The following is an 18,226-nucleotide window of genomic DNA, read 5'->3' on the forward strand; positions in this document are numbered from 1 at the left end:
TCTCTCTCAAATAAATAAATAAAATCTTAAAAAAAAAAAGAAGTAAAAAGGCATACCAGAGCAAGAAAAGACATTTGCAATACATATATCTGATAAAGGACTCTTAATCAGAATGCATAAAGAACTCACAAAATAGGCAAAAAGCCTGAACAGGCAATTCAAAAGAGGCAATCTAAAAGCCAATAAACATGCAAAAAGGTATTTAAACTCATAAGCTTTCAGACAAATGTAAAATAAAACCAAAATGTGAGAATACTGCACCCACACTAGGATAGCCAAAATTCTTAAAACTGAAAATATCAAGTATTGGTGAAGATGTGGAGGAACTAGAACGCTCACACACTGCTGGTATAATAAACATGCTATAACTACTCTGAAACTATCTTTGACAGGAGCTGGTACTACTGAGATCCACATACCCTATCAACTAAGAATTCCATTCCAAGGTATAAACCCCACAGAATTGTATATATAATGTGCACTAAAATACAGGTACATGAAAATTCATAAGCATTATTAGTGATAGCCAAAATCTGAAAGAAAAAAAAAAACTAAACATCCACCAACAATATATGATGAATAGAACAGAAAAACTGCAGCATATTTACACAATGAGATACTACATGGCAATGAAAATAATTACTGCTATATTCAGCAACATAAATGAATCTCAAAACATAAATGACCCCAGACACAAAAGAGTATAAATAGTATAATTCTATTTATATAAAGTTTAAAAACCTGTAAACTAATCGATAGAAGTCAAAATAACAGTTACCTTTGAAACTGGAAGGGGGAACAAGGAAGAATTCTGAAGGAACAGGTAATGTTTTATTTTTCGATTGAGGGATAATTATATGCGTGTTTTCACTTTGTACAATTTCTACACAAATGATCTGCTGATTGTTATGATGGCTAATTTTATATGTCAACTTCACTGATCAAAGGGATACCCAGATGGCTGATAAAACATTTACAGGTGTGTCTGTGAGGGTCTTTCCAGAAGAGATTAGCATTGGACTCAGTACACTTAAAAAAGGTGACCTAACCAATGGCAAGTGGGCATCATCCAATCAGTTGAGGATCTGAATAGAACAGAAGGCAGAGGAAAGGTGAAACTGCTCTTTGCTGGACATGGAACATCTATCTTCTTCTGCCTTCCGACATTAGCACTTCTAGATCTGTGGTCTTGAGACTTACACCCTGGCTACCCTGGTTCTCAGGCCTCTGGGTTTGGACTAGAACTATACCACCAGCTTTCCTGAGTTTCCAATTTCCAGATGACAGATTGTAGGACTCAGCCTCCACAATCATGTGAGGCAATCCTTCATAATAAATCTCTTTCTGACCATGAGAGACGATGGACTCTGAAAAACAAACTGAGGGTTCTAGAGGGGAGGGGGGTGGGAGGATGGGTTAGCCTGGTGATGGGTATTAAAGAGGGCACGTTCTGCATGGAGCACTGGGTGTTATGCACAAACAATGAATCATGGAACACCACATCAAAAAAAAAATCTCTTTCTGGATATCTATGTATATACTATTCGGTTCTATTTCTCTGAGGATCCCAATTATAGTTGTATACATATCCATATTATGTTATATTTAAATTTTTAAGTTTACCCACATACAAAGTTTTCTTTTGGGGTAATGAAAATGTTTTGCAACTAGATAAAAATGGTAGTTGCACAATATTGTGAATGCGCTAAATGCCACTGAACACCTTAGAACAGTTGTTTATATGAATCACCTCAATTAAAAAAGTTACCCAAAAACTCAACCTCAACAATGTATAATTTATTAGTAGACATTAATTACCACAAATATTAAAAGTTGTAATGCCAAACTTACCAACTGCTGTGTCACCATCTAACAAATTGTCATCTTCAGAAGTCTGAAAGTCCATAATAACACCTGCTCCATCTAAAAGCTCCTCATCACTACTTGCACTTGTTATACTGTTGTAGCTGTTTCTATAGTATCCTCTATGGAACAGCTGCTCAGACTCCATTTAGCTCTCTGACTATCTGAAAAAAGAAGAAAAAATGGTTTCAACATTTTCCCAACATCTAATAAAAATCACCTAGTTTAATAGGACAAAATGAAACTTCTGATTCCTATATTTAAAAAAATTACTGAGGTCATTCACTATAACAATAGCTAACTATGTCTATTGGGATGATTTAATAATTCTATTCTCACTATACAGCTACAAAAAGGAATGAATTTCTTCAGGTAGTGGCATAAAACAATCTGCAAGATCAATTGTTAAGTTAAAAAAGTACAAAGAAGAGGTGCCTGGGTGGCTCAGTTGGTTAACCATCTGCCTTCAGCTCAGGTCATGATCCCAGGGTCCAGGGATCAAGCCCTGCATCACGCTCCCTGCTCAGCGGGGAGTCTGCCTCTCCCACTCCCTCTGCCCCTCCCCCTGCTCCTGCTCTCTCTCTCTCTGTCTCAAAAAATAAATAAAATCTTTAAAAAAAAAAAAAATTTAAAAAAATTTAAAAGTACGAAGAAGTGGGGGACCTGGGTGGCTCAGTCGGTTAAGCATCCAACTCATGATTTGGGCTCAGGTCATGATCTCAAAGATCGTGAGACTGAGCAGGCACTGGGCTCCATGCACAGCAGGGAGTCTGCTTGGGATTCTCTCTCCTTCTCCCTGTGCCCCTCCCCCTACTTGCATGACCTGGAGCATGTGAAGCACCCTCTCTCTCTAATAATAAATCTTTTTTTTTTTTTAAAGTACAAAGAAATGTTTAAGGTATACTACAATATATGTGGGGGTTTCTTACCCCAAAAAAGTGGGGGGGAGGGCGGAGGACAGGAAGAAATACAGTGTATAATTGCTTGTGTACATATAGACTATCTCTGGAGGGATTTCCAAGAACATTGCCTACAGGAGAAAGGAACAAAATGGCTGAAGTACCAAAAGGGAGACTCTTTTGTCCCTTTTGAGTATTTTACCAGATGCAAGTACTAATTTTAAAATGCTGTAATTTAAATTTTTTTAATATGAATTTTATTCTTTCATTATTTTAAAATTTAAATCTTCAGAGTCCATTGTCAAATATGAGCCATGGAAAATATGCTAATAAGTAACAATTTTCATTTTTTCAAAGCAGATAATACCAAAAAATGCTTGTTTCATTGTTCTTACTCTCTATGAGTTAAAAACAATATTACTCCTAAATAGTTTGATTTTTTAAATACATCTTACTTGCTTAACATCTAAATGAGAGTTCAAGATATTAGCAATAGACTTGAAAGGTTCATGTGTAGGACTTGAAAAATACAATCAAAAGCAGTCAAACCAGTAAGCCTTGTAAAACAAGAATTTAATATGTCATAATAAGTACATATGAAAATAAAAGGTAATGCCACTAAGCATACTCCAATTCTAGTGCTGAATTCTATACTGAAGACTTTTTTAAGACAATCTCCTATTCTCAGTAAACTGTCCTTCTGCACAGGGAAAAATAACCTCAAAGAGCTATAACAAAAATTATTTATAAAGATTTTACACTTCTTTTTAGAAAAACAAATATTGCCAAAAACTATTTTTAACAGATTTATTATTACAAATTTCCTAACTTAAGGACTACTTTAGAGAAGGTAGTTTTGAATACTCCTTGAGAGCATGTCTCTATTCTCAGCATCTGGCACAGTGACTGGTACATAATATATGAATAGTAAACATCAAAACATCAAATTGTTATTCAGTCAATAAGGTAAAAAAGAGAAATGTATTCAATTTTCAATAAACAAATGCTCTCTACAACAGTACTGATCTGGTCTTGGGAGAATAACCAAAAACTAGCACATAGATTACAAAGAAAAGCTTAACCGCTTTGCATTATTGCATCATTAATGTTTTATGGTTACCTCTACCAAAGACAGCCCATTATAACTTACTAAGATTTGTTAGAATATACTAATTAAAGTAAAAGTTTTATATTTAAGATAAATGTTAAAATAGAATAGTATGAAAATAACTGTTCATGCTAAGAACTTTGTAGTGTCCATAGAGGCAATCAAATTAAATATTGTGGCTCTTGAGTAAATACCCAAAAGCCTTTTATTTTATTATTTTTTATTTTTTATTGTTGTTAATCACCATACATTACATCATTAGTTTTAGCCCAAAAGCCTTTTATTTTATTTTTTTTATTGTTATGTTAATCACCATACATTACATCATTAGTTTTAGCCCAAAAGCCTTTTAAAAAAATAAGCATGAATAGGGGTGCCTGAGTGGCTCAGTCAGCAAGCATCTACCTTTGGCTCAGGTCATGATCCCAGGGTCCCTGGAATCAAGCCCCGAATCAAGCCTGCTTCTCCCTCTCCCTCTGCCTGCCACTCCCCTTGCTTATGCTCTCTTTCTCTGTCAAATAAATAAATAAAATCTTTAAAAAATAAATAAGCGGGGCGCCTGGGTGGCTCAGTCATTAAGCGTCTGCCTTCGGCTCAGGTCATGATCCCGGGGTCCTGGGATCGAGCCCCGCATCGGGCTCCTCACTCCGCAGGAAGCCTGCTTCTCCCTCTCACACTCCCCTTGCTTGTGTTCCCTCTCTTGCTGTCTCTCTCTCTGTCAAATAAATGAATAAAAATCTTTAAAAAAAAAAAAAAAGTCCCTAAACTATTAAAATAAATAAATAAATAAGCATGAATAATTCCAAGAATCCTTTTAATTTTGATGTATCAAAGCACGTATGCTAAGATTTTGGGAAGAACACAAACATTCTATTCTTCACTTCTTTACCTCATGATCAGACTAGAAGGGCTTAAGACATGTGATAACACACATCAATGAACATTAGTTGGAGGCTATATATCACTAAGAAATCTCTCTAAAATAATTACAAATGTCTGTGTACTGGGACCTCAATCAGCAAGTTCTAAGATATCTCCTCCATTTATCCCTAAAAGTGCCTCAAAAACCATTAGCGATAACTGGCAACTTAATTCTTTCAAAAAATGTTTAAAAAACTTAATTTTGGGGTGCCTGGGTGGCTCAGTGGGTTAAGCATGGGACTCGGCTCAGGTCATGATCTCAGGATTGGGAGACTGAGCTGGGCGTGGAGCCTACTTACAAGTCTCTCTCTGCCCCTCCCCCACGCACGCACCCCTCTCTCTCTCTCCCCTTCACCCCCCCCCAGGAAAAAAAAAAAACAACTTAATTTCACCAATACCTCTGAGACATCTAGCCTCCACACCTTTATAACAAGAGCAACCAACTCTGTTCCAAAAGTCTATTAAACTCAGGCCTGCATGGGTTATTATTTCTATAAATTTAGTAATTTTAAAAAACTAGTTTTCTTGGGGCACCTGGGTGGTTCAGATGGTTAAGCATCTGCCTTCAGCTCAGGTCATGATCTCCAGGTCCTGGGATGGAGCCCTACATTGGGCTCCCAGCTCAGCAGGGAGTCTGCTTCTGCCTCTCCCCCTGCTTGTGCTCTGTCTCTCTCTCTCTCTCTCTCAAATGAATAAATAAAATCTTAGGGGAAAAAAATTATTATTAACCTAGGAACCTATAGAGCTGTACACTGATCACTGTCACTAGCCTTGAAACATGGCTAGTCCAAATTGAGATGTGCTCAAAGGTAAAATACCTACCAGATTTCTAAGGCTTAATACAAAAAAAGAATGTCAGATATTCTGCTAATAATTTTATGTTGATTCCATGTTGAAACAATACTTTATAGATATATTGAGTTAAATAAAATTAGTCTGTTTTGTCTTTACCTTTTTAATATAGCTAAAAAATTTTAAATTACATGTGGCTCACATGTGCAGCACAAATATTTGTATTGAACAGCACTGCTACACAATATCCAAAATTCTATGGGAGCATAAAGGAAATGCACAGAAGAATTCTAGATACCAGTGATTAATCTTTTTAAGTTCTAAACTCAATTCCCAGGCTTGCTCACAAAAAGCTATTTAAACGATAATATGGCAGCTGAAATTTTGCATATTAAAAAAAATGAAAATACTACAAAGTCATCTTTTCCTCTTTAATTGTCAAAAATATTTTTGAAATCATTTCAAAACATAATAGACACACAGTAGCCTGCAAATGTATTCTTGTAGTTATAAAGACTAGAAATAACCTGTGAAAATCTCCAGGGATAAAGCCTCGTCTACTGTAGTAAATTCCTAAATGATCTATGTACAAGCACCTTGACCCCCTCTAATCTGATCTCCATACTGCAGCCAGAATTGTCTTTTCCAAAAGCCAGTCTGATCAGTAATCTCTCCCCACTCCATGGATTAAAGTCCTAATCACTTCTCACCAACCTTAGCAGACAAACTCAAACACAGCAGGCAAGAACCTGTGCAGCCTGGCCTCTGCCTAGTTCTCTAGCTTCATTTTGAAGTGTGTACTTCTTGCAGTACTCTAGACTCATTGATCTTCCTCTCAGTCCTACCAGGCTATTTCCTGTCTTATAGCTCCCTTAGCTTGGAACATACCCTCTCTTCTCCATCCAATTAACTTTCCTATGCATTCTTCAGATCTCACATGAACTGTCTACTTACTTAACAAACTCTTAAACAGAGTTTACTATATGTATGACACCATCCTAAACATGACACAAATTAACTCGTTTATAGTTGGATTAAATACAATCACAACCCTAAAGCTTAGGTACTATTATTATACTCATTTAACAGATGAGGAAACTGATGCACAGAGTTTCCCAAAGTCATGCAACTAGTAAGGAAAGCCTCCGTGACTAGGTCAAATTTTCATTGTTAGTCCTTAGATCGCTCCTTTATATCACTTACTACAGTTGTAATGTTATACTTATTTATGTGATTACTTAATTAACATTTTCCCAACTACAATATATATCATGAGGTCTGGCAAGGTGTTAACTTTTGTTCAACACTGCATATTTGATGGTCATTAGCACAGTACCTGGCATATATTAGGTGTTCAATGTTTTTTTTACTAAACTTTTTGAAGTAATTATGATTTCACATGCAGTTGTAATAAATCATAGAGATATCCTGTGTACCTTTTACTCAGTTTCCACCAAGGGTGATATCTTGCAAAACCACAGAACAGTATCACAATCCAAATACTGACACTGATAGTACACTCAAGATACAGAACATGTCCATCACCACAAGGATCCCTCATGTTGCCCTTTTAAAGTCACACCTACTTTCTTCCAACCCTACCCTTACCCCTGGCAACCCATAATCTATTTTCTATTCCTAGAATTTTGCCCGTTTCAAGTATGTTATATAAATGGAATCATACAGTATATTACTTTTTGGGACTAGCTCTTTGCACTCAGCATAATTCTCTGGAGATTCACCCAGGTTGTTGTATGTATCAATAGTTCTTCCTTTTTCTATTGCTGAGTAATATTTCATGGTATGGATGTACCATAGTTTAACCATTCATCCACTGAAGAATATCTGGCTCTTTTCTGGGTTTTGGGTATTATGAATCAAGCTGCTATAAATATCCATGTCCAGGTTTTTGTGTGAACTTAAGTCTTCATTTGCTGAGATAGAAGTCAAGGAGTGCAATAACTGGGTCATATGGTAATTGCGTGTTTAGTTTTTTATGGAACTGCCAGTTTTACATTCCCACCAACAATAAATATATGGGTTTCCGGTTTCTTCACATCCTTACCAGCACTTTCCATTGTCACCATTTCTTTTAAAGATTTTATTTATTTGAGAGAGATAGAGAGCACGTGCAAGAGGGAGCATGAGGTGGGGGCGCGGGGGGGCAAAGGGAGAGGGAGAAGCGGACTCCCCACTGAGCAAGGAGTCCAACTCGGGGCTCAATTCACGACCTGAGCCGAAGGCAGATGTTAAGTGGCTGAGCCACCCAAGTGCCCCATCACCATCTTTTATTTTAGCCAGTCTGATAGGTGTGTAGTGATAGTTCGTTGTAGTTTTAGTTTGCATGTCCCTAATGGCTAATCACGTTGAACATCTTTTTATGTGCTTATTTGCTATCTGCCTAATATCCTCTTCAGTGAAATGACTATTCATATATTTTGCCCATTTTCTAATTGGATTGCTTTTTTACTGCTAAGTTTTATACTTTAGAATATATATTCTAGATGCTAGTCCTTTGTCAGATATGTTGTTTGCAAATATTTTCTCCCACTCTGTAGCTTGACTTTATTCTTTTTTTTTCTAAGTAATCTCTATACCCAACGTGGGGCTCAAACTCACAACCTTGAGATCAAGAGTTGCATGCTCCACCGACTGAGCCAGCCAGGTGCCCTTGACTTTCTTTTTTTTTTTTGACAGGGTCTATCACAGAGCAAAAAGATTTAATTTTGATGAAGTTCAGTTTATCAATTTTTCCTTTATGGATTATGCTTTTGGTGTTATCTAAAAAATCTACCTCCCAAAGATTTTCTTCTCAATTTTTTATAGTTTTATATTTTATTTGTAAGTCCATGATCCATTTGGCATGAGTTTTTGTATAAGGTGTTAAGACATAGGTTGAAATTTGTTTTGTTTTGTTTTGTTTTGATGTTTGGATGTCCAATTGTTCCAGCAGCATTTGCTGAAAAAAGTTATTTTTCTCTGATTTTTTTTTTTTTTTGCCTTTGTCAAAAATTAGTCGGGCATATTTGTGTATGTCATTTTCACAGTTCTGTGTTCTGTTCCACTGATCTATGTGTCTATACCTACAGCAATACCATAGTCTCAATTACTCTAGCTCTGAAATAAGCCTTGAAATTGGATAGATTAATTTGTCACACTTTATTCTTATTTTTTAAAATTGCTTTAGCTGTTCTAGTTTCTTTGCCTTTCCAATAAATTTTATAATCTTATCTAGATCTACAAAATCTTGCTGGGGCAGTTAATATTTATACCATGAATAAATAACAAATGCATAACAAACAAATGGCACATCTCTACTTGGATGCTATATACAAACTCTAATTCAACAAAACTGAAGCTGAATAAATATTTGTCCCAAACTTGCTTGTCCTCCTGCACTCCCTATCTCAGCTTACAGGATCATCATCTCCCTCATAGCCAAGATTAGTTTTCAGAATCACCTATTAATTTATTTGACAACAATTTACTCAGTACCCATTACGTACCAGGCACAAAGCCAGGTACTGGGGTAATGAGTAAAATATGGTCCCTATTCCCAAAGCAGTGAAGGTAAAAGACATACAAATAACTATAGTATGGTATGACAAATATCAACGGAGAGGTATATACAAGGTATTTGACAACACTGAAAAGGAATAAGTATGCTACTTGGAAAAGTGTGAATATTTAATAAAGGGAATGTTTAAGCTGAGTATTGAAGGATTAGGATGAGTGAACTGGGCTAACTATGAGGTGAAAAGTCAATACAGAAAGAAAAAAAAAGTACATGCAAAAACACAGCAGCATAGTAACAAAACCTGCTTGGGTAGCTTAAATAAGAGGTAAGTAACTGGAGAGTAGCTGGAGAGGTGGACACAGGCCAGATCATAAAGGCAAGAGCTCATACATTGTGCTAAAGAACTTATTTACTCATTTATATACATGAGAAACCATTAAGAGTTTTTAAGACAAACCACATGACCAACTATGAATTTTAGCAAACCAACAGCAGCAGCAGTATGGAAGATAGAAGACCAGAGACTGAAAGGGGAGTTAGGTGACCCTAATTCCAGTAGAACCTTGAACAATCCTAAACATGAGATACTGAAGGCATAAATAACCTAAGACATCACAATATGGAGTAAAAAGAATTCTGAGAAGTATTTAAGAGGACATGGTAACTAACAAATTGTGAGGAACAGTGAAGAAAAAAATCTAAGATATCTGCTAGGTTTCTGACTTGACTAACTGATTCAAAACAGTTGAAAGAAACAAATTTCAGTCTCCTACATCTTATGGGACTTAGGATCAGAGTGTTCTTTCCAACTATAGGATTACACATCTAGGCTTTAGTTCTACTGGGCCAGACTACAATGAAGGAAATGGTTACCTTCATTCAGTACACCAATCTAGTACCCAAACTGCGTACACTAAGCAGAACACCCCCAGAATTGGGGGGTGGGAGCATAAATAGGAAGACCCTGTAAATTTGTGGCTAAGGGACTCACACAGCCCGAGGTAGGTACACCAATTTTCCATAGCTCCCAACAAAGTTTTGCCTCTCTTGTAAAGGAGACTAGGTAGGGCTAAGGATCATGGCTAAGTTTCAAAGGTTTATCAGTCAGCTATCTGGCTAGCTAGTAAGCTAAATAGAAAAAAAGGCACAATCTCAGTGAAAAAAGGAAAGAAAATCCCAAATATTAGCAACTAGAGAGATGGACAAAAGTTTCATAAGCAATGACGGCAGAGAAGTAAAACGCTGACTGATCTAACCATTTGTGTATAAGGAGCATTTTCATGTTAATACTTTAAGCATCTCATATAACTATTCTAACTATTGCTAAGTACTGGTCAACAATCAAAATGAAGCAAAGCTCTCCTGACAGAGCCAGCCAGGTGCCCCTAAACACAATTTTTATTGATTAATGTCATCATGTTTCCATAGGCCTTACAGCTTTCAGTCAAGTTCAGCATAAACTGCATTACATACTGTCTCAAAAGGGATGGTGTAATACTTCTCTAGAAGGTAATATATAGCCGTATAATAAAAAGCAGTACATGAGAGATGTCACAGAAGACACCAGTAGTTATAAGAGCTCGAAAAAAAAGAGCTCTCATCCCAGTGTGACTGATGGTGAGAAGCCTTCTCTGGAAGAGACACACTTGAGTTTGACCTTAAAAGATAAGTGGGATTTTATGGGGCAGACATGGGAGAAGTTAACTGAAGCAAAACTACTCACATGAATCAAGCTATGGAGCCAAGAAGGCAACAAAAATATTTGAAGATGAGTATGTGCACAGAATACAAGCCCAGTAAAAGATTTCAGAGTCAAGTAAGTTTGGGTAATACAGCATACCCCATTCTAGAATTGTAATGGCTAACAGCATAGGAAAGGCTCTTGAGAAAACGTGGGGTAAACACTAACTTCGTGAAAAATTTTAGAAAAAGCTTATCAAATTTATTTCACCAAAGAATGACCCCTCCACCCCATACAACATCACGAAACTTAGGTGAGAACATCACAGTAGTAAGAAAGTATTTATTCTGATACAAATCGTCACCACATACAAGATATGACAATAATGAAACTGATTTCTCCCCAAAGCAGTATTACTTGATATTTTATCTCTATTAAGTTAGCTCCATGTCCAAATAGTTGTGCTTATGTTTTTCTTCAAAAAAAAGTATTAAATGAATAACCCTCTAAAAGAAGTAGATGTTTTCTCTGAAGAAAGTTTCCTAGATTCACAAAATTTTTTGGAGCCATTCAGAAGTTAAATACTAGATAATTTCAAAAGTAAAAATACAAATATAAGGCTTAGACTGTAAGAAAAAAGAAAGTTAAGCAATAATTCAACAAAAAGATGATGTGGAAGACTTACACTTTGAAAACGAAATAATTTTCATGATTGTACAAGACAAACTGTTTGAATACTTCTCAAAAGGGCAAAAAATATACTTATTTAACTGGTTCCAGTCAAAGATGCAGATCAAATCTCTCTGTATTTCAGCAATGCAAATGGGCAGTTTCCCTGCAGGGTTGATCCTACATTTGATACTTAAGAACATTCATCTTTAAAAATCAAATGTGTTCTCTCGCGCGCGGTATCTCTCTGTGTCAAATAAATGAATAAAATCTTGAAAGAAAGAAAGAAAGAAAGAAAGAAAGAAAGAAAGAAAGAAAGAAAGAAAGAAAGAAAGAAAGAAAGAAAGAAAAATGAATCACAGCCACAATGTTTCTATACACGTGTGAATGTGGGTATGAGAAAACACACAAAAAAAGTTTATTAAAGTAGAATGAAGGTTTCAAAATTTATTTTCCAGAGTTTCTGTAATTTTACATTACTTTTATAATTGAAAAATAAATGAACCTATGGTGCCATACCTCTCATCCTAACTTTTCTTCTAACATTTTGACTGTCTTACATGAAATATAGCACAGCCATTAAGAGCAAGAGCTCTGACGGGTGCCTGGGTGGCTCAGATGGTTAAGCGTCTGCCTTCGGCTCAGGTCATGATCCCAGGGTCCTGGGATCGAGTCCCACATCGGGCTCCCTGCTCCTTGGGAGCCTGCTTCTCCCTCTGCCTCTCTCTCTCTCTCTCTCTGTCTCTCATGAATAAATAAATAAAATCTTTAAAAAAAAAAAAAAAGAGCAAGAGCTCTGAAATCATACTGCCAGTTGTGACACTTACTGAGACCTTGGGCAAGTTAATTAAATCCTCTGTGCCTCAGTTTCCACATCTGTATAATAGGAAAACAAAATACCAATTTCCTGGGGTTGGTGTGATAATTGAGATAATCCACAAAAAACACTTAGAAATGATCCAAAACCACAGAACTTGCTCAATAAATATTAACACTTATTACATCATATGTTTTAGATCGCTGCAGACAAGTTTGACTAGAAACTCAGATGAAAGTTCTACAAAGCAGTGAGAGTGGCCAAATGCCACAGGATACTGCTTTGATATCTGACCCACCACAGAGATCAAATCTGGCTTCCTGAGCGGTCTGAAAATTATTACCAACATGTCACCGGACAGGAAATGGAAAGCCTATCACCAACACAACTTGGAAAATAGCCAATTTATTAATATAAAACCATAACCTCAAGAAATCTGTTCCCCTGAACTATATACCCATTACCAAGTTGGATTTTTACATTCTTAATGAACTATGTATGATTGAAAACACATGCTTAAGACACAGTTTCCAAGATATAAGTACTATATATTATATTGACCTCTTAAAATCATTTGACCCATTTTCCAAGCAAAGAATCAGTCTTTGAAAAGTCTGGGAGGTAGGGTGTGGGAGGGCGATGGCATGGATTCTGCCAATGGTGGCTGTTCCTATCAACCAGAGGTCATAAAAGCATACTCAATTTGAGAAAATATCTGTAGGTCACACAACTGGTTTTTAAGCCACACTATGTAACAACAATCAGCAGTACCTTTTAAGATGAAAATCAACAATATATACATTAGGATTCTTATATGTACTCTTGAGCTACACAGATAGTATTTTCTAGTGAGTCACAAAGGCACATAAAATTGACTGACATCAGTTAAACTATTTCCATACAGACCTCATCAAGAAAAGAACCTTGTAAATTAAATTAAACTGTTCAGAGATGAAAAGCAAAGCATTTCTGAAAAGATTCAACAATGACACAAGCCACAACGATGCTGCAGTGACTAAACTGCATGGCTCAAAAAAGTTTAGTTTGCAGAACTGAACTTTCTAATTACCAAAAAAAAAAAAAAGGTTGATTCAGTTCTTATAGCAGGGGTTTTTTTTCCCTCTGAAAGAGAAAGAAATCTCAGAAATCTTACACATATGTATAATGCTCCAGTTTTAAATACTATACAAATAAAGCCTATTATTATATGCAAAATTAATTTGAGATTCTAAGGTAGTTTCTGATCCAAGTTTAAGATCAAAACACAAATGTCACATATATACAAAACTATGTCTTGATATACACATAAATTTAGACTAAAGATAGAAAAACTGAATATTAACTTAAATTTGGGCAATTTTAGCAAAAGTAAAACCCACTCTCTGAGTTCAATATTAATCTTTTCCTGGGACCTACTTCCACTCTATTCAAAGGTCCTTCGACGGTTCCTAAAGGAAATAGGCGAAATCTTAAAGAATGTCCGAGGGTATATACCTAATCAGTGTAGGTGTGACATCATGTAGGTATAAGACAAACCAAGACGAGAGCCCTGGCATCACAGTTGACCCAAAATCCGTGAACATGACAGCTAACGAATCTTCACTCATACAATGCAACTCACCTTGCAGCTCAGAGGCATAGCAAAATCGGTGGCTGTTTTTTGCGCTGCCTTTGGATTCTGCATCTGTTTCAAACCTAAAAACCTAGCTACCGTGGGAGCTCCACCTGAAGAAAGCTTGACACAACAAAAACTACTGCAATTTAAAAGATACCTTGGGTTTTCTACTAAAGAGGTTAGGGAAATTTTGCCAGGTGGGACCTTTTTTGTCCTCCTTCAAACACGGGAGCAGCATTAAGTTAAATCTGCTTCCTTTGGAGGGCCCTAAAGTCAACTGCTTCCACCCAAAATTAAAAAATAAAAATCTCCAACCTCACTTCCCTCTTAAAGACTAACACTGAATCCACGCTCCAACTCGGAAATGAAGTAGCATGCCTTTCAACCCACCACACCCTCCTCCCTCATTACGCAGCCCAATTCCTGGCCGCGGGCGAACAGGCACTGTGAAAAAGGGGCTGTGGGTTCCGGACCAGACCGGCCCCGAGCCGCGGAAGGGGAAGAGAAACAGCAGAAGGGAGCCCGACAGGTGCGTCTACGCGTGACGTCACCGCGTTGACGTGAACGGCCGCTCAGCGTCTGGCCGCCGAACACCTCCTCCACCGGCCGCGGTTGGAGCCGCGTACGCGCCTATTGGGCAATGTGGAAACGGGGGGCGGGCCGGGGCTGGGGCAGCAGGAGGAGGAGCCAGGCGAGCCGGCCAGCCCTGAAGGGCCGCGCTGGCTGTGAAACCTCTCTCTGGCCTATAGCTCACGTCACTCACGCTCCGCTGTTTGCCCCTCTGGTGACCTCGCGACAGGACAGGAGGCGGCCGCGTTGGGGGAAACATTCTCGGAAGGCCGCAGGCGCGCGCGGTCCCCAGCGTCCTCGGGAACTCCGATTACACGCCGGCAGGACGAAGACCCAGAGCAGCGCGTGAAATCCCGGCAAGCTTCGGCCCCGAAAGCGAAAGGCAAAAGCAGCGGTCCACGAGCGCTACTTCCTAAAACAGATCGAGAGAAACAGCCTTCAGCACCAAATGATGTCCGTGTTTCTAAGTCGCCAGCAGGGGATGCAGCGGGGCTCACCGCGCCTTATATGTCGTTGAGGGTTATGTGCCCAACATACATGCAGAGAAAACTGATAATCCAATTTTAGCTATTACGCAGTTTCAAAACTAATGCTTGGAAATTAAGTGTTTGGGGGAAAATATGTAATTTGAGGATTCTACACGGCCGAATTGAATTTATTTACCTTTAGGAAACGTTTATTAAATTAACATGTGCCAGCCAAAATTCAGTAAGCCCGACCCCCGTGCTCAAGGGGTTTATATTCTGGTGCAGTAATGAATGACTGCTCAAGAAAAGGAGCACTCTTCTGAAAGTGTCATGTGGGAAGAAATCTTTACAGAGGAGTTGACATCTGATCTGGAGTTTGAAAAAAAATTGAGGCGCGGGAGATGGGGGGGTGGGGCTCAGGGGAAGGAGCAAACAGTACCTGGTGGAAACCTCAGGCAAGGGAGGAAGAAATCTAAAGTTAGTTATGTGTTATCCTTACTTGAATATAATGTGCAAGATGTAGTATGGGGATAATGAATTGAGGTGATGATGCAGAAGTCAGTTATGCTAAAAAGTTTGTTTTATCGTTGGTAACTGGGGATGGTTGGAAAGTTTTGTTTGTAAGTAGTTTTTCTCCCAAGGTTGTTATGAAAATATCCTTGGGGCACCTGGGTGGCTCAGTCGTTAAGCGTCTGCCTTCTGCTCAGGTCATGATCTCAGGGTCCTGGGATCCAGCCTGCCTTGAGCCCCATGTGGGGGGCTCTCTTCTGAGCGGGGAGTTGGCTTCTCCCTCTCTCTGCTGTCTCGCCCTCTCTCAAGGCAATAAATAAAATCTTTTTTAAAAAAGAAAAAATACCCAAACGTCCACAAAACTTGAAAGAATAGTACATTGCATACCCATATGCAATGTTTTTTCATTTCTTTATATGATAAATACTAAAAACTTAAAATAGCTGAATATGACATTGATATCATGGGCATGACAGGATCAGTCACCTACATTCAAAAATTCTGCTATATTTGCTTCATCTATACTGGGATATTTTTTTCCCCTGAAGCATGAGAAAAGTAGGATGCAGACATTATACTTTACCCTTAGATAATTCAACATGCATCTCCTAAGAATAACAACTTCCCCAGCACAAGAACACTACCGTTATCACAACTATGAAAATTAACTATAATTACCTGATATCTAATAACCAGTCCATATTTAAATTTTGCCAGTTGTTAAATCTTTGCAGCTTTTTTTTTTCAGACCAGGATTCAATCGGGTTTCAAGCATTGCATTTTGTGTATGTTTCTTAAATCTCTTAATCCTCAATAGCTCCTCCCCCAATTTTTCATGATATTAATGTTTTAAAGAGACCAAGGACATTGTCTTATAGAATGTTGCACATTAAAGTTTTTTTTTTTTTTTAATTAAGAGTTAGCCAGGGCTATTATAGGCTATGTCTCCCCACCCCATAAATATGACTTCATTTGGAAATATGTTCTTTACAGATGTGCTCAAGGTAAGGTCATTAGGATGGACTAATTCAGTATAATTAGTGGCCTTATAAGAAGTGAAGAGACACAAAGACAGAAAGATGGCTATGTGAAGATGGAGGCAGAGAATGGAGTTAGGCTGTCAAAAGCTAAAGAACAATTGGGGCTACTAGAAGCTGGAAGAAACGAGGGAGCATTCTTCCCTGGAGCCCTGGAAGAGAGTGCAACCTTACTGACACCTTAATTTTCAGACTTCTAGACTCCAGCACTGAGAAAATAAATTGTTGTTTTAAGCTCTTCAGTTTGTGTTACTTTGTTACAGCAGCCTTAGTAAGCTAATACAATGACTTTAAACATTTTGAAACAGTACAGAAAATACAAATTGAAAGTTGATGTCCTGCACAACCTGACCAACCTTAGTGTCACTGTCCACAAAAAAAAATAGTATTAAGTATGTCTTGGGTAACTTTCCAGGAACTTTCTAGGCATATACAAAGATATTATACATATAAAAAGACGGAGGAAACATTATTCACCAGAAGCCCTGTTGAGAGATGCCTGCCTTGACTTGGCCAAACATTTTGATAACTGTATAGGGTAAAAGACCCTAGATGTGTATCAGCTGGTTCCTAGAATTCAGGGAAGCACATGAAGCTGCTTGGCATGAAGTAAGAGGACTTTGTTCTCCTTTTGAGAGGGGAAAGGGAAGAAAAAGAGCCAGGTTGCCCCAGAGAAGGGTTGGAGTAAAGTGTTGGAGAAGAGTTTGCCATCAAGTGTTTTACAGGGGGATGTTCAAGAGAACTGTATACTTTGCTTCCCTACCAAATTTTTATTAAACTGTGTATTACACACCAGTGCTTTTGACTATGTACAGTTCTTGGGCCCTCTAGTATAAGACAGTAATGAATATCTGACTTACATATATATCTTGGATCTTTAAGGCACATAGCACTCAATAAGCATTAATATCAACATTCTAGATTCAACTCCTTTTTGATAGCTGCATATAACAGAAAAGGGTTTTAATTAGGGTCCTGGGATAATATATTAGTGGTTGCAGGACTGAGGTCCCTGCTTTCTTACTAGTTATTGACCAGGATTGCTCTTAGCTCCTAGAGACCATCCTCAATTCCTAACTCCATGGCCCTCTCACCACACAGCAGCTTACCTGTCTTCAAAGCCAGCGGGAGAATTTCTCTTGAATCTCTCTGACTTCTTTTTAGGGGTCACATAATTAGGTCAATCCCACCCATCATAATCTAATTTTTTATTAATTCAAAGTCAATTGATTAATAACCTTATAATGGAAGTGAAATCCCTGTATTCACAGGCCCACACTGTGGAGAGGCAATTATACCAGGTGTGTACATCAGGGCATGGGAAGCTCGAGGCCATCTCAGAATTCTGCCTACCACAGTCCACACTCTAGCCCCTGATCATTTACAGGTAAAATACATTCACCCTTTTCCAAGAGTCTGCTTAGTCTCATCCCAATACAGCATCAGCTTGAAGTACAAAACCTCATCTTAATCTAAATATCATCAGCTCAAACTCCAAAATCTCTTCCAAATCAGATGAAGATGAGACTCCTGGATGTAATCTATTAACTCTTCATAGGTGGACCTGTGAAACTAAAGAGCTAAGTTGTCTGGTTCCAACACTCCCAAAATACAATGGTGGGACAGGTATAACAGTTGCTGGCATTCCAGTTCAAAAAGAATAAAGGAAGATACATTTGAGTCACTGTTCTCAAATGTACAGCCACCTACCAAAAGTGATGAAAGAGTGCTCCTTTCTTCCCTGATACAGTATTTCATTT

At 37.9% G+C, this 18,226-nt stretch overlaps 1 protein-coding gene across 4 annotated transcripts in view; it reads right to left on the minus strand.

The window, feature by feature from the left end:
- The window catches only part of CLCN3 (chloride voltage-gated channel 3), a 91,461-nt gene extending 76,954 nt beyond the window's left edge, over positions 1–14,507 (minus strand). Inside the window, exons 1-2 of one of the 4 annotated variants that reach the window (XM_035022710.1) lie at positions 13,889–14,507; positions 1,852–2,027 (exon numbers count right to left, since the gene is read on the minus strand). In XM_035022710.1, coding sequence (XP_034878601.1) covers positions 1,852–2,011 — 160 coding nt within the window. In that variant the 5' untranslated portion in view covers positions 2,012–2,027; positions 13,889–14,507. The remainder of the gene's footprint in view (positions 1–1,851; positions 2,028–13,888) is intronic. The other 3 variants (XM_035022713.1, XM_035022711.1, XM_035022714.1) reach the window with 3 other exon arrangements.
- Between the last annotated feature and the right edge of the window lie 3,719 nt (positions 14,508–18,226).

The sequence above is a fragment of the Mirounga leonina genome, unplaced genomic scaffold, assembly GCF_011800145.1.
Source record: "Mirounga leonina isolate KUSES-001 unplaced genomic scaffold, KU_Mleo_1.0 Mir_176, whole genome shotgun sequence".
Classification (NCBI taxonomy): Eukaryota; Metazoa; Chordata; class Mammalia; order Carnivora; family Phocidae; genus Mirounga; species Mirounga leonina.